Source organism: Apteryx mantelli, chromosome 2 (genome assembly GCF_036417845.1).
Source record: "Apteryx mantelli isolate bAptMan1 chromosome 2, bAptMan1.hap1, whole genome shotgun sequence".
NCBI lineage: Eukaryota > Metazoa > Chordata > Aves > Apterygiformes > Apterygidae > Apteryx > Apteryx mantelli.
In genome coordinates, this window is record NC_089979.1 from 95,160,606 (window position 1) to 95,176,646 (window position 16,041).

The 16,041-nt window shown below is 39.3% G+C and overlaps 1 protein-coding gene across 1 annotated transcript in view; it reads left to right on the plus strand.

Annotated features, from left to right (window-relative positions):
• Positions 1 to 6,922, plus strand: part of LOC106496970 (dynein axonemal heavy chain 5-like) — a 176,257-nt gene extending 169,335 nt beyond the window's left edge. Inside the window, exons 76-77 of the mRNA XM_067291141.1 lie at positions 3,565 to 3,786; positions 5,124 to 6,922. Of these exons, the coding sequence (XP_067147242.1) occupies positions 3,565 to 3,786; positions 5,124 to 5,342 (441 nt within the window). The 3' untranslated portion in view covers positions 5,343 to 6,922. The remainder of the gene's footprint in view (positions 1 to 3,564; positions 3,787 to 5,123) is intronic.
• Positions 6,923 to 16,041: the final 9,119 nt, after the last annotated feature.

Here is a 16,041-nt window from a genome sequence, read left to right on the forward strand (position 1 = left end):
GTCCTCAAACAAGTTGTGATTTAATAGACCATAGTAAGTGAGAAAGCCTCCAGAAATATGGAAATTAAACACTTCATAACACACAGTTCTAAAGTCCCTAAATACATAATGTGCAGAGAAGAATTCCAGAATGACACATGTTTACATGATTTAAACATCCTTTTGTGCTGACAATCACAAACTTAAGAATCAGAAGATTATTGTTATAGTCTCCATTTTCAGTGACCCAGGCTGTGGGAGTGGCTCATTCTACAAGAAATTAATCTGAACAAAGACAAATTTTCTATTTTCTATTTTTGGTTAATAATCATATTGATAAGCATTTAAAATTAGTGTTTCATACATTAAAAAAACTGATTTTCATCTCCTCAAGCAAGCTGTGGTCTAATGGCTTGTTTATAATAGCTGAGAAATTGTCAGAAAAATCCTCATTTGTGAGACAAAATGCAGCTCCTAAGTAATTTGTAATCTGTCTACTTGTACAGATCTCACTCTGCTTTATAGTCAATGGATAAATGCCAAGAATAGCACAAGACAATGAAGTAGATTTATAGCGTTGGGAGAACAAGGCACTCCAGCAATAAAAAAAATATATAGGGCCTAACCCTGCCTTCTCTTGGACTGGTTCTACACTGAGATAAATTCAGTGATTTCACAGAAGTTAATCTTTATTTATAGTGGTACAAATGAGAGCTGGCTCAGGCTTATATGTTAAAGAAACCTGATTCCCGCTGCGCCAAGATAACGGGAGTGAGCAAAACAAGAAGTGCTTTGGATTTTCTTCCTGCAAGTTAATCTGATGTTACTGGATTTTGTTCTCAAAAAGTCAAAACTATTCATACCTCACTTCTACCTCCCAGTTTCCCTATTGTGGCAATACTGTTTTATTGTTTCCTTTTCCTTTTTTGCATCTCTGCATCTACTTGCTGTCACTTGTCCTACATGTAGATTTGAAGCCCTGTGAGGCAGAACTTTCTGATTTGTTTCATGTAGCGCTTAGCATAATGAATCCCCAGCCTGTTCCTAAGACCCTTAGATGCCACAGCAATGCAAATACTGGTAAGAATATGAAGTACAATGCCTACATTCCTCAGTGTCCACTTAATTCCATAGTAACCCTGCAATATTTTGCTCTCTGTAAAAAATGCAAAATAAGTAACAAACAAGAAGCCTCCTAAGAAAGGTGAAGAAGGGAAGGCGGTTGTGGAAGCAATAGACTAGACTGATTTCCATATTTCTGTCACTGCTTCCATGGATGTCTGATTCTTCCTCACAAGAAGATTCAGTGGTATTTTTTATGGGTTATTAGAGGCAAAGGAACAAAGCTTTAGGCTAGCTCAGCAGCTTTCAGTGAACAGGTCAGAGAGAGACTGGGGAAAAGGGAGGTAAATAAAGAAGAAATAATGTTCCTAGATTTTGAAATCTCTAAATAAATAAACAAAGGTAAAGACTACCGGAAACTGAAGTGAATGTCATGGCAAGTGGTCAGTTATGTTCTCCACAGCAGGGTTCTGGGGAGAATCAGACTCTCACCCCTGTAGCAGCATCTCAAGCCACTTGATTTTTTCCTGCTATTTATTGTGCCATTCACCTTCTCTGCGATACCCGACCATGCCTGCAGCTCACAGCCATAGTCTTTAAACACTGTCTAGGATTCGTTATTATGAGCAGATGATCTTTACAAGTCCCACTGTAGACAGTGAATAGGTCCTGCTATCTCTGTAATGTCTGTTGTCTAAATCTTGTTCCTGAAGACAGTGCACATCTCTGAGCTTACTTTTATTCCAGTGTTTGCACAAAACCTTTGAACTGATTCCCTTAATACAGTCATTGCTCTGTCCTGTCCTCTTCAGACTCTTATCTTCTTTAATATTTTAGTTTATCTGGGGTCTGGTAACCCTCTGGGGCCTTCTGGCAGCGAACAATTTTTGTATTTTAAACTATTGGTACTAGCATGTTTCTACAAATTAAAATTCCACAAATTAACCACATGGATTCTCTTTCATTTAATGGCATTTCTGATAGAAGAACTTGGCCTTTAATCCTGTCTCCCTTAGCTAGAGTTCTCAACTACTTCAAATACAATTACAATTATCTTTGCTATCACAAAACCTCTTTAAAATACTTGTCCTGGTGTCTCTGGGATGATATTAGCAAGAAGCAACCAGTGTCAATTAACTGAACCATTTGAGCTCCTGTACATCATCTCATGTCCTTATAATTTGAAGGATATATAGTAGCTAAGAAATATTTAGCACCTGCAATCAATCCCAGCAGGCAGAGGCTGACCCCCCGCTTTCAGTTGGACCAAGCTGCTGATGTTTCAGCATGTGACTTTTTTCCCTTCCTTTGGCACTGAACGGCACTGAACCATATGCAGCTCAGCACAGCCTCCTGTGCTATGAATACTGAAGAGAAATAAAAAAGCCTGTTCATTTCACAGGCTCCGGTATTCAACTTTAAGTTCCCTCATTGCTGCTGATTACTCCCAAGGCACACTACTGGATCTCTAATCTCCTTCTTTGTGTTTTCCCCATGTAGGAAAATGTGTATTCTCTGTTGCCAGATACTCTTATTCTCTGTTCTGAAATCTGTCCTGAAATGTCTTCCTTTCTGGTTCTCCTTCCCAGTAAGTCCCTCCCATTCATGCATCTTCAAATTTTGTGTTTTATTCATTCATCTCATGGCTAAACAAACAGGCATAAGGCAAAATAGGGTGTACATCCAGTGGATTTGCAAAGTCTATCCTCCTGTCTCTTATGATTAAAGTACTTCTCATATACTATAGCATGCATGCATATGGACAGTTATATGAGAGAAGCTAAACAGCGACCTAGTTTGTCTTGTGGTAGCTTGTAACCGTATCCTGAGACTGTAACTCTTTAGAACAGAGAGTAGATTTTATTCTGTGTTGCTCAAGTGCTGTGAGCTTAACTTGCTGGTGTCCCCAATTATACAAAAAAAATTATATAAGTACTACATTATTCTAGTATATTAAAGCTTTGCACTGAGCAGCAGCTATGTTGCACCCTAATGGCAGAGGCATTTCAGTAGTTAATTATGATTCCAGTTTGTACTTTGTGTTCTGTAAAATGCTTTGGGATTTGTTGGCTGAAAATTATTTTTACAATGTTGATATAAGAAAAGGTGAGCAAAGTAGCACATGAAATACCAGAGCTATTTGTGGCTTAGCAATTACCTGTATTTGAAACTTTACAAACCACATTAATCTGGCAGCCTTGTAAAACTCTCTCCATCTGGCTTGCTGTTGTAAAGTAGGTCTGTGAAGTGAGTTAAACATGCAACTTCCGATATGTTAAAGTGCTACTTTTGGTGGCTTCTGGCACCCACACATGTATAACAAGTACATAAGAAAGTAAGTTACTTGGACAGTGCAGGAAAGCATTAGGTTTACACTACTGAATTTAGTTTTATAGGCAGATGAAATTCTGTGGGGTGAGGTTTTTATGCTGCTGATGTCACAATTATATAGGAAATAAAAGTTGGAAATGGATAAGTTCAAGCTTTTTTTAAATCCTTCTATGTAATATTTGATCTCCTTAGGGTTTCCTAACTGCTATGAGGCAAGAGACAACTCGCATGAATTTAGCAAAAGGATGGGCACTTGACAGTGTTGTTTTACACAATGATGTGACCAAAATGATGAAAGAAGATGTAGCTGGACCTCCTCCTGCTGACATTGGTGGAGTTTATATATACGGCCTTTTCCTTGATGGAGCAGGCTGGGATCGCAGAAACAGTAAGCTGGTTGAGTCGGCACCAAAGGTAAGGATCAAGTGATCATCACTGAGTGTAGCACATCAGGAAATGTCATCATGGTCATCAGGAAATATTCTGAGTACCTGTTTGCCTCAGGGTTTCACAAAATGTTCTAAGAGGCTGAAATATTGACAGGGCTGGGAAGAGGGAAGGATGTGTATTCACCAGAACAGAACAAAAAGCTTTCATGGGAAAAGGAATTTAGGATGTGCTGCACTAGAGCAGACCAGATGCTGGGCTGCTTGGCTTCAGGAGCCCCAGAGGCACAGCTGTGTCTGAATAAAATAGTGCAGCCCACAGTCAGCCTGCTTTAACTGAGCAAGTGAGCCCCCATCACAGCTTCTAAAGTCTAGGACTGGATTTGATGGCAGCTGCTGCAGACGTCAGCGTTTGGATGACTAGAAATCCCTGGCTCTTTTTTTTGTTTTGTTTTGAATAGGAGAAAGAATATTAGTTCTGGACTTATGCTCAGTTATCCATGTGTGGAGTTGCATTTTGCTCACATGACTAAACAGGTTTAAAACCTAGCTGTGGAGTACTGATTAAGTGCCATAGTCATCATCCAGGCAAAGCTGCCACTGTTAAACTTTTGCCAAGTGCTAACTGTCTTGGAATTGGGATTGAGGTCATTCCTCTCTGTAGGTTACACACTGACTGGTCACTAAGTCATCTGAGAATCATCTGAATCTTGCCAACTGTAGCTTCTGCTAAGAACTGTTCCTTGGTTTGTCAAAGGACACCTTCAAACATGGAGTTTAATCAAGTGCTCCAGAGTGTTCAGCAAGCCTCTGTGTTGCTATTGGGTTTGAGTCCTTTCCCTCCCACCTCCACTACAAGTGCATACTTTATTTTGAAAGACGACCTGAAGAGATTTAGTTTGGATAAACATCCAGGAGACACCTGCTGGGTTTTTGAAGCTCTGCTGCCACTGGAGCAGATGTTAACAGAGAAGCTTGCTGGAGGCAGCTTGGCCTTTGTAGCTCCAATCCTGCCATTCAGCAAAGAAGGAGAGGTGGGGAAAGAATGCAGTACTCTAGCTGAAGAGGCAAAGGACAAGAAAAAAGACAAAGGTCTCCCCCACTCTCAGAACCCTTCTGTGTTTTTTCCATCCACCTTCATCTTTATAGGTTTCTCCTGTTTTCTCTTCTGTCCAGGCTTCCTGACAGATTTCATTCTTGAGCTGCCACTGGCTTAAAGATATGTTGGGGTCAATATAGAAGTGAGCATCATGCTTGTGTTTTTGCTGGGAGCAATCTCAGAATCTAGTTGCAGCATGTTTGGAGTTTAGACACCCTATCCTAGTTCTCTAATGCTCAGCCCTTTGTCTTTTTTAATGTTCTCAGGTGCTGTTCACAAGTCTTCCTGTAGTCCATGTGTATGCTATTAGCACAACAGTGCTACCTGACCCAAAGAAACAACAAGCAAGCATGTACTCCTGTCCCGTGTACAAAAAGCCTCGAAGAACAGATCTGACATACATTTTCTCTTTGTACCTGAAAACAGTGAAGAATCCTGATCACTGGACTTTACGGGGGGTTGCACTGCTTTGCAATTCAAAATAGGGATCAACAATAGCTATTAAAAAAGAATCACCTAGGAAGACAGGTCTGCAGTTTGTAGAATTTTTGTTGTTATTGTCAAAGCGGTGGGTATGGAAATTAGCAAGTGACACACAGAAATTGTTTTAATTGCACATAGATCAGTTTGTTCACAACAAAAATACTAAATGTATTTGACCTGGGAATATCAGAGAAAAAACAGTTAGAGGTGTAAAATTTAGCAACTGTTATAAAGCAAGTGAGGATATATGCAGTTAGTTGACTCATAATAGAATCACTTTAGAAAAAAAGTGCTTATGATAATGATAACTTCTTTAACATTTATGGTGGTTCTTTTGTCAATGCTATTTTTTTCTTCCTAATATAAGCCTTCTTCATGATATAATATAATTCTTTTTAAATTCAACTTTGTAGTTACAAATCTGTATCAGTTACAAATTTATCATCCATAGCATTACTAAAGCTGTGATGGCAAGTTAAATGCATGGTAAAAGTTTATGTCTATCTGCATGTATGCACAGTGCTTTTGATTTTGCATTTGTAAACTTGTGGAGTGATTTTACAAATGAATGCTACCACTTGTTTATGCAGATGATCATAGGAACCGTATAAACAGGCAAGTTTATCTTTGCACAGATGATGGCCTTTGCACATATTAACTCATTTCTAACCCTGCATTCTTTCACGTCCAATTATTAGAAAAAAATTTTTGAAACTCTTCTCTGAGGGGGAGGTAAGCACATCTGAACATTCTGTTGCATCTGTTGATATTAGTTCCATTTGCCTTATTGCCTGACTCTTACAACCTCGAACCTCTTAAGTGCTTTTTATTCTGTATTTTGCATCAGTATTGGTGAGGAAAGTAGAAGAAGCATACATCGGTTTCGGGATACAGATTTACCTGGAAGTGGTTGAAATTATTCTTGTATGTTACCACCACACTATAATTGAAGGGTGATTGCTACTTCTCTTTTATAATACAGAATATTATAACACAGCTATTGGCAGAAAAATTATTTGGCTTTTTTCACCTAGAACAAGTTCAAAGCAACAGAATTGCAGTTGGATATTGTGAAGGAAGGACTTGCAGTGAGTGCTTTGTCAATCGCTTTTTTTCTCCTTGTAAACACAATTTTCTTGTTCATTTAGACTGGCTTCTAAGTATGTAGTTCATCTTTTCCCATAAGCAGTTATACTCTGCAGTTAGCAACTGCAGGGCTCTAACCATGAGGAGGTTTGAAATTCACACTCCCTCCCACAACTGAGCATAAAGTGACAGATTTGTTCTTGGAAGACAGAACAGGCAGCACAGGATCCCTTTCTGCCATTGAGGTGGGAGCAGAACTTGCTTCACACACAGCTCAGGAGAGATCATCTTACCAAGAGGAACCACCTGTTCAGAAAGTATACACCAGGCCTCTGGGCAGTACAGCTGCACATCTACTGATTTCATTGAGAATTTTGTTTATGAGAAAGGTGCAGGATTGGGCTTCAGGATCATTACTGCTTGAGATTATGAAAAAGATGACAGAGACTTCAAGCAGGAAAAGGCTGTGCCATTGTGTAGAAAATGAGGTTTTAGCAATAGTAACTATGGAACACTGGTTGGAAAAGGTAATTGTTATATTATGTCAATGACATTCCCAATTAAATTAATGTTGCCAGATTGGAAGGAGCGACTCCATTGAATGGAAGGACAGGACAGGGCAAGGGCGGTGTTTTTCCCAAGTGTTTTTCCCTCTCTCACATGTATGGAGTAAGTTAACTTTGATCTCTTAGTACATGTAGGATTCAACTCAGTAGTATTGATAATAGCTGTTAAAATGAAGAGGATATGTTGAAATACTCAGCTACACCTGAAGAATTGCTACTTGCTATGAAAACAGGTCATCCTCTGATTGATTGAAAATAGATATAATCATTAAAAAATACTTACTTGATAGAGCTTGTGTGTGGTGCTACATGACAAACTCCATGAAAACTGCATGACTTGTCAAGTAAAATGAGAAAATTAAATACTATTAAAAAAAAGCTACAGGCAATTACATTGTATCACTTAGTGTCCTGCAGTATACACATGCAAAGAAATAACTTCTTTGAAAAGCTTCTAACATGTATTCATAAAGAAAAGTAATTATCTATCAGATCTTTTTACTTCAGTAGCGAATTCTTGTTTATTAGTTCAGGAAAACCTCAAATCTTGCAGAATAGAATACAGGCTATATTTAAAAAGAACCAGGCAAATCTTTCACTGTTTCAACTAAGGTAACTACAGTGCTGTAAAGAACAGGAAGACTACACAAAGTCACCTGTCTTCCAGAAAGCATCTTCTGTAAGTGATAATCCCTTCCCTCCCAACTATCCCATAAACAAAACCCTTTTATCTTTTTGCCTTTAATTACGGTAGAACAGAGATGTACAATTTACTGTTGAAACAAATATTTTCCTCCCCTTCCCTCCCACCCTTGCCCTGTCCTGTCCTTCCATTCAATGGAGTCGCTCTTTCCAATCTGGCAACATTAATTTAACTGGGAATGTCATTGACATAATATAACAATTACCTTTTCCAACCAGTGTTCCATAGTTACTATTGCTAAAGCTATTTCCACCTCAAATGCCAAGTACACCAGACCAAATGAAAGAATTGACAGGCAGAATATTTGAAATCAAACTAATTACATTTAAATTATAGATTAACAATTAGCTGGGCTTCATCAAACAATGTATATAGATAATCAATTATGCTTTGCTGTTAAATGAATCTGAGATATTAAATACAATTATACAGTTTTGGCAATATTGTACAAGTTTCTCACAGATAGTAATGCCTAACTTTGTCTTAGATAAGTGCTTTGAAGACAAGTCCATTTAAGAATGAAGAAAGCAATGCAGTCCTGCTTCCCATGTCAGCATAGTGGCTGTGTTTACAAACGTATCTGATTTCAGGGCACTGGCTCCTCAGTGTTGCAAATAAACAGCATTCCATACTCTTTAGAGTGTCTGTCTCATGATCCCTGTGGCTGTGGCTGGTTGATAATAATGATGATAATGAAATAAAGAACTGGGTTATGGATTGGCCTTGTTCTTCAACAACTTTGTAGAATAGATTTTAATTGCAGTGAAGCTCAGAAAAAACACAGAATGGAAAACAGAACAGTTCTCATCTTGCCAGTTACATTCATGAACCCTTTCATCCTTGGTATAGGGTAATGATAAGGTACTGTGTCCAGTTTTGGGCTCCCCAGTACAAGAGAGACATTGCACTACTGGAGAGAGTCTAGCGGAGGGCTACAAAGATGATTAGGGGACTGGAGCATCTCTCTTATGAGGAAAGACTGAGAAAGCTTGGGCCTGTTTAGCCTGGAGAAGAGAAGGCTGAGAGGAAATCTTATTAATGTGTACAAGTATCTTAAGGGAGGGTGTCAAGAGGATGGGGCCAGACTCTTTTCAGTGGTGCCCAGCAACAGGATGCGAGGCGACGGGCACAAACTGAAACACAGGAAGTTCCATCTGAACATGAGAAAAAACTTCTTCACTGTGAGGGTGACAGAGCACTGGAACACGCTGCCCGGAGAGGTTGTGGAGTCTCCTTCTCTGGAGATTTTCAAAACCCGCCTGGACACGATCCTGTGCAATGTGCTCTAGGTGACCCTGCTTGAGCAGGGGGGTAGGACTAGATGATCTCTAGAGGTCCCTTCCAACCTTAACCATTCTGTGATTTATTCTTACAAGGATCTCAAGAAAATGAATCAAACTTCAGTTGCAATACTCATATTTTCAACCCATACATTCATCTTATTCACTTTTACATCTTTATATCTGTTATGAAAATATTGTATACTCACTGCATCTCTGAGAGTCTTAACATGCTGAGTTGAGAATTCTCTGTTTAACTCTTTATTTAAGTAACAGCTCGAGCTGGATGCCTCAGAAGAGGGACCCCCCCAATGGAAAATTCCCTGAATATTTATACCCCTACAGTCTCAGTTACCCATCCCTCATATGATCGTCTGATCCAATAGAAATATCAGGTCTGCGGTCTTCTCACTCTCCATTGGGTATCTTCACTGTCTCTGGGCAGGGTTAGCTTTCTTCTTTCCTTGAGGTTACAGATAAACAAGCCATGCGGTGATGGCCCAATGGGTTCCAGAACTTTCCAGTACAAATATGCTTAACCATTTTCTAATCAGCTAGGCCTTAACACTACTATTAAATTGCTTAACATTACTCCTCCCTTTTTACCAACAAATTCTTTTGTTGCATTACATAAGGTATAATTGCAAACGTTCTAAGCTATGTGCTAAGCACCACAACTTGATATACCATAAAAGTGTTAGAAGGAAGCAAAGGCAAATCAATACAAACAAAACAGCAACAGGGTGTAACACATGGTTATAAATGGTTGTCGCCGTCGGGGACCATCTGAATAATGTTTCCCATCAGTGATGTTCTCCTATTTTCTTGATTCTGTTATTTGGTGTATTTCTTCACTGTCGTGGTGTACAGTTATCAGAGTCTTTTGTCCATGTTGTACTTCTTGAACCATCCGTTGCAGTTCTTCACATTGGAGCAATTTTTCTAACAAGGTTAAGTTCATCCCTATTGGTGGTGGATGGAGTTCTTTTATTAAGGTGTAATTATCCTTAATTAATTGTGTGGTAGTGAGAGGTACTGTATAATTGAAATCACAAATGGTCGGCACAGTAAAATCACATACACATAAATTTTTACCCTTTATGATGGGGAAGAATGAATCATCAATTTTTATGTTTTACAGAAGGTTTGCAGACAGACATAGCCTCTTCCAATATACACATAGTTTTCTGCTGGTTACTTGGATGTATCTATCTCAAACTGACATACATTTTGTTCAATATCTAAACAAATGTCCTGCGCCCGTAATGTATCTCCTTCACAGATAAACCCATATTGTTCTCGAATCACACATGCACTTACATCTATAGTTTTCCATTTTCCTTCTGATTTTTCCACCCATACCCTATGCTCTAAAGGGAACAAAATAGTATCATTATGATTTAATCCCAATGCAACTATCAGGTAGATATTCGATACAGATGCATTTGAAATAGTTAGGACAAATGTTGTGACACTATCATTTTCAAAATGATATGTAAAATTCACCAGTTTCCACCAGGCTTGATAATCCCTTTCAAATTGGGTAGCATTATTCCAAATTATTTTCCTTATCTCTGCAGGTAATATTCCATTTTCTCTTTCTCGTATAACAGCTGCTACCATTGATTGTATCCATAGTTGTGCTTGTATACAACTGAGAGCTAAGGATACATTTTCTTGGACTGTTCCTAATGCAGTAAGCAATGGTTTTTTATCCTTTTCAGAAATCTCTTTCCATGTCAATAACATGTTAGATTGGAGCCACTGAGTTTCTCCCAAGGATAACAGGTAGGATTTCAATGGATATTCCAATTTAGTCAAATCCATGGCGGCTGTATTAAGTTTATTCATTAAAATTTCAGAATCTAAAGAATGTCTTACCTGGCCACTGAGACTCAGTACAATTTATAGTTACTGACACACTGGACTTGTCAGTTTGGTTAATTTCTTGTTCCCATTTTTCATCTGACCTTAAAGGATATCCATTTAATCCTGCTGTCAGTTCTATGGCTGCAATATTAGATATAAATAGGAACAGAAGATAAATATATTTCCACATTTTACCTCTTTATCTCAACTGGAGTTCTATAGATTTTTCTACAGTGTAACTTACGCACACATTTGAAACGGAAGAACAAAGATCATGACTCAAGCAATGTTACAAACCACCCTTGTGACATTTGATAATCTATACAGTTTAGCTCATGTGGCGGATCCAAGATCATCTGGTTCAGTCAGCCGCTTTATATGTGAACGATGAATCCACTGTTCTTTTCCTAGAAGTTTAACAGCAAAGTAAGAACAATACTTCATAGGGTCAGAACCACTTTGTGTCTAATTTATGTTTTCGACTGAACACCTTTAATAATACTTTATCTCCTGGACGAAAGGAGTGAACCCGTATCCCTTGTTGCGACAGGTTGAGTCAGTTGGGCTATTTCTTGCCATTTCTTAAAGGTTTCCTGTAAGGCTAACACATACTGGGTTACTCGTTCATCTCCATCTAATAGACTTGTTTTTGCTGGTACGTATATTCCGGGTACCGCTAAATGTTGCCCAAATAATATCTCTGCAGGAGTCAATCCACTTGTTTGTTTTGGGGTGTTTCAAATATCCCACAATACCAAATTTAATGCATCAGGCCATTTTAAGCCCGAGTGGGTACAGACTCATGCCAATTTAGTTTTTATTATCCGATTCATTCTTTCTACTTGTCCGGAAGATTGAAGGTGATATGGGGTATGTAATTCCCTTTTAATTCCTAAAGTTTTATACACCTGCCCTACAATTGTAGCAGAAAAATGTGATCCCCGATCTGAATCTACTACTTCTGGAACCCCATATCTTGGGATTATCTCTTTTAATAGAGCTTTAACCACTCCTCCTGCATCAGCTTTTCTAGTGGGAAAAGCTTCCACTCACCCTGATAATACCATTACCAATAGATGTTTAAAACCATTTACAGCCAGCATATCTGCATAATCAATTTGCAATTTTTGAAAAGGATAATATGCCCAAGGCCTTCCTCCCTTTTCTTTTGCTTCTTGCTTGTCCGAATATACTTGACAAGTAGGGCATCCAGATATAATTTGTTTAATGGCGGTATGAAGTCCGGGTGCTGCCCATACTCCTTGTATTTGTTTGGCAATTGCATGTATTCCCCCATGACTTTTCTCATGATACCACCATGCAGCTGGTATTAAATACCTCTTAGGCAGGATAGGTTTGCCTCCTATGGTCCAGATACCTGTTTCTTCTTTCTGTGCCTCCCATTTCTTCCAATTTTCTTGTTCTTCCAACGTCACATCCTGATGCAATGAAGTGGAATCACAGATCTCTGGAATTTTCTCAGGTTCTGTCAGAGTTAACTGTCCAATAAGAGGTTGGTGGGCTGCAGCCTTCACTGCTGCAACTGCAAAAGCATTTCCTCCCACAACTGGTTTGGTTGTTACTGTGGGCAGAGCAATGTACTACAGCGATGCCCTTAAGTTCTTTTATGACTTCTAAAAGAATTCTTATTTCTTGTCCATTAGCTACTCGTTTCCCTGCAGATGTTAGGAACCCTCTTTCTTTCCATAACATTCCAATAGCATGACAGATTCCAAAAGCATATCTAGAGTCCGTGTTAATATTTATTCGTTTATCCCTCCCTAAATGGGCCATTCGGGCTAGAGCTATCAGGTCAGCCCCCTGGGCACTAAGGTTTCCTGGCAATGCCACGGAGTCAGTGACTTCATGATCAGTTACAACAGCATACCCAGTTCGTCTTTTCCCATCTACATAATAGGATGAGCCATCAACATAGAAGGTTAAGTCTGCATTTAACAATGGTACATCAGTTAGATCATCCCGTGGTTTACTAGAGTTTTCAATCACTTGTATACAACTATGACTCAGTTCTCCCTCATCTGGCATTGGCAACAGGGTAGCGGGGTTGAGACTAGTACAGCGCTTGAGTGTGACGTTGTCAGCAGTAAGTAAAATCAGTTCATATTTGTGAACACGCTGTGGGGAGAGGGCCTGGGTGGCATATTGCTTCAAGAGAATTTCCACTTCATGTGGGACATACACAGTCACTGAATGTCCCAAGATTACAGAATTACTTTTTTCTAGGATTACTGCTGCGGCTGCTATGGCTTTAACACATCCAGGTGTGCCTAATATAACTGCATCTAATTGACTAGAATAATAAGCCACTGGAAGCTGGAATGGTCCTAAGGTTTGAGTTAATACCCCACTAGCTACTCCTTTTCTTTCGTGTACATATAAACTGAAAGGCTTCTGATAGTCCGGTAATCCTAACACCGGAGCTGATACTAAAGCCTTTTTCACTGCTTCAGAAGCCTTTTTCCTTTCAGCCATCCATGATATTGGTTCTAATTCTTCCTGTTTAATAACCTGAGTTAAGAGTTTTGTTAATTCCCCTAATCCTGGTATCCATGGCCTACAAAATCCCACTGCTCCTAAAGATCCTCGCATTTGTTTCTTTGTCACTGGTTGTGGTATGTCCAGTACAGCTTGTACCCATTCAGGGTCAATTAATCTCTCTCCTTCTTTTAATATAAACCCCAAATATTTCACTTCCTTTTGACAAACCTGTAATTTTGATGGAGATGCTCAGTGACCCTTTTTTGCTAAAATGGTACATAAATAAATAGTGTCAATTTTACATGACTCATAAGTTTCACTTGCTATTAATAAATCATCAACATATTGTATCAATACAGACTTTCTCGGCATTTCTATGTCTTTCAAATCATTTTTCAAAATTCGAGAAAAAATAGTAGGAGACGCAGTAAACCCTTGTGGTAATCTAGTCCAGGTCAATTGTTGACCCTTCCAAGTAAAAGCAAAAAGAGGCTGACTTTCTTCAGCTAAAGGTATGCTGAAAAAGGCTGCTGTTAAATCAATTACCGAAAAATAAGTTGCCCAGGATGGTATTTGAATCAATACAGTCGATAGATCCAGGACTAAAGGATGTGAGGCTATCACATATTGATTTATAGCTCTCAAATCCTGTACAAATTGGTATTCCGGGTCTCCATCTTTGTCCAAATGATTTTTCTTTACAGGTAAAATTGGAGTATTATATGGAGACACACATTCTCTCAAGATGCCTTGTTCCATGAATTGATTAATTTGTTTCTGAATACTTTTTTCTGCCTCCTTTGCTATTGGATATTGCTTTACCACAGGAGGGGGTCCCTTTTTTGTTTTAATTTCTACTGGTTCTGCGGATAACAGTAATCCTACATCCATGGAGGATGTACTCCATAGCATCTTTGGCACTGATTCTAGCAATTCTGGTATTTCTTTTGAAGGGAGTTTCCCTGTTACTACATTAGCTCCCATAATTATCATATCTATTCCTGTGGAGTTTATCCGTATATCTACATCCAAAGCTGGTAACAAATCCTGTCCTAGTAGACAGGCAGGAGATTTCCCAGTCAACAAAAATTTTCCCCAAATACTTTTTCCCCCTATCATCAATAACAAAGGTTCACTAATTGGAATATCTTCTTCCCCTAACACTCCCCTAATTTTTACTGACGTATCTGACAGGGCTTCTTTGGGCATAAAATTTAGTAGGGACATGGTAGCTCCTGTGTCTACTAAAAATTTTATTGTTTTCCCATTAATTTTCCCTTCTATTTCCCCTTCTGTAGTTAATGGTACAGTTGTTTCACAAACATTCCACTCCCTTTTCCCTTCATCCATATCAGAAGAGTGGTTTATTTGTGAATCGCCAGCCACACCCAACTCCTCTCCTTCTAGTCATCGCATTCCTTCACAGGTCGACTGCAATGAAGGAGGGTCCTGATACCCCACTCCCAGTGCTTGGGTTCAGGGTCGCAGAGGACACTCCCGTTGCATATGTCCCCATTGTCCACAATAATAGCAATCCACATTACAACTTCCAGCCCCTCCAGTCATCCCTCTACCTTTCATCTGGGGTTCACTTCGTAATCCTCTTTCCTGTCCTACCCTAATACCACGTCCTATATCTCTTCCTCTACCTCTTCCACATCCTAGACTTCTTCCTCTGTAATCTGCAGCTCCATCTTGTAATGCAGCAGCTAATAAAGTAATTTCCTCCTTTTTCTGTCTTCTTTTCTCTCTATTCTTTACTTCTTCTCTCCCATTGTACACAAAAGTTGCTAACCAAACTATTTCATCAATGATTTACCTGGCCAATCAGGCACATGTTTGGGAGAAATACATTTTTTTTATATCAGAAGCAGTCTGATCTACATAGGTAGATACTATAAGAGGCCGACTGGCCATGGCTTCTGGATCAATTCCTCCTCCAAACATGCGGATTTGTTTAAATAAGAGAGAGAGGAATGCTGAGGGATGTTCATCTAATTGCTGCTGGCATTCTTTAATTTTTGACCAATTTGCAGTTCTCTGTCCTGCTAATCGTATTGCCTCCTCTAATCACTGCCTTGCTAACTGGAGTTGTCTATAATTCCCATCATTATTAATATTCCATCCTGGATCTACATGTGGCCAACTAATTCATCCACCCCCTGCATCTTGTTCCACCCATCTCCTATTACCTTTGTATATTGCATGTTTTTCATCTGGAGTGAATAGAGTTTCTATAAGCATTTGAACATCTCCCCAGGTGGGGTCATAAGCCCAAAATATCCCCCTAACTACTTGTAACACCTTTTCAGGATCCTCCTGCAAACGCAGAGTTTGCTGACTCCATGCAATTAAGTCCTGGGGTCCCCATGTTCGATACACTCTAGTAGTGGTGACTTGCTGTGCTCCATTTGGCCCTAGTACTCCTACACTTCCCGAAGGGGTTACTCAGATAGGTGCCTGGAACAGAGGCTCTGGTGGAGGTGAGAGCAGGGGATAAAGGTTCGCCCCTGAGTTATAAGAGGGGCTGAGAGGTGGGGCTCTGGGGGGCCCTATGGGTCCCTCATTATGTTCAGCTTTGTTCTTTTTCCCTCCAGTTTTAGTCAAATTTTCACCATTGTTACTATTACTTACACTTGCAGATCTCTGTGGTGTTCGTCTATCATGAGCCCAATTATCCCATACATACCAATAATCC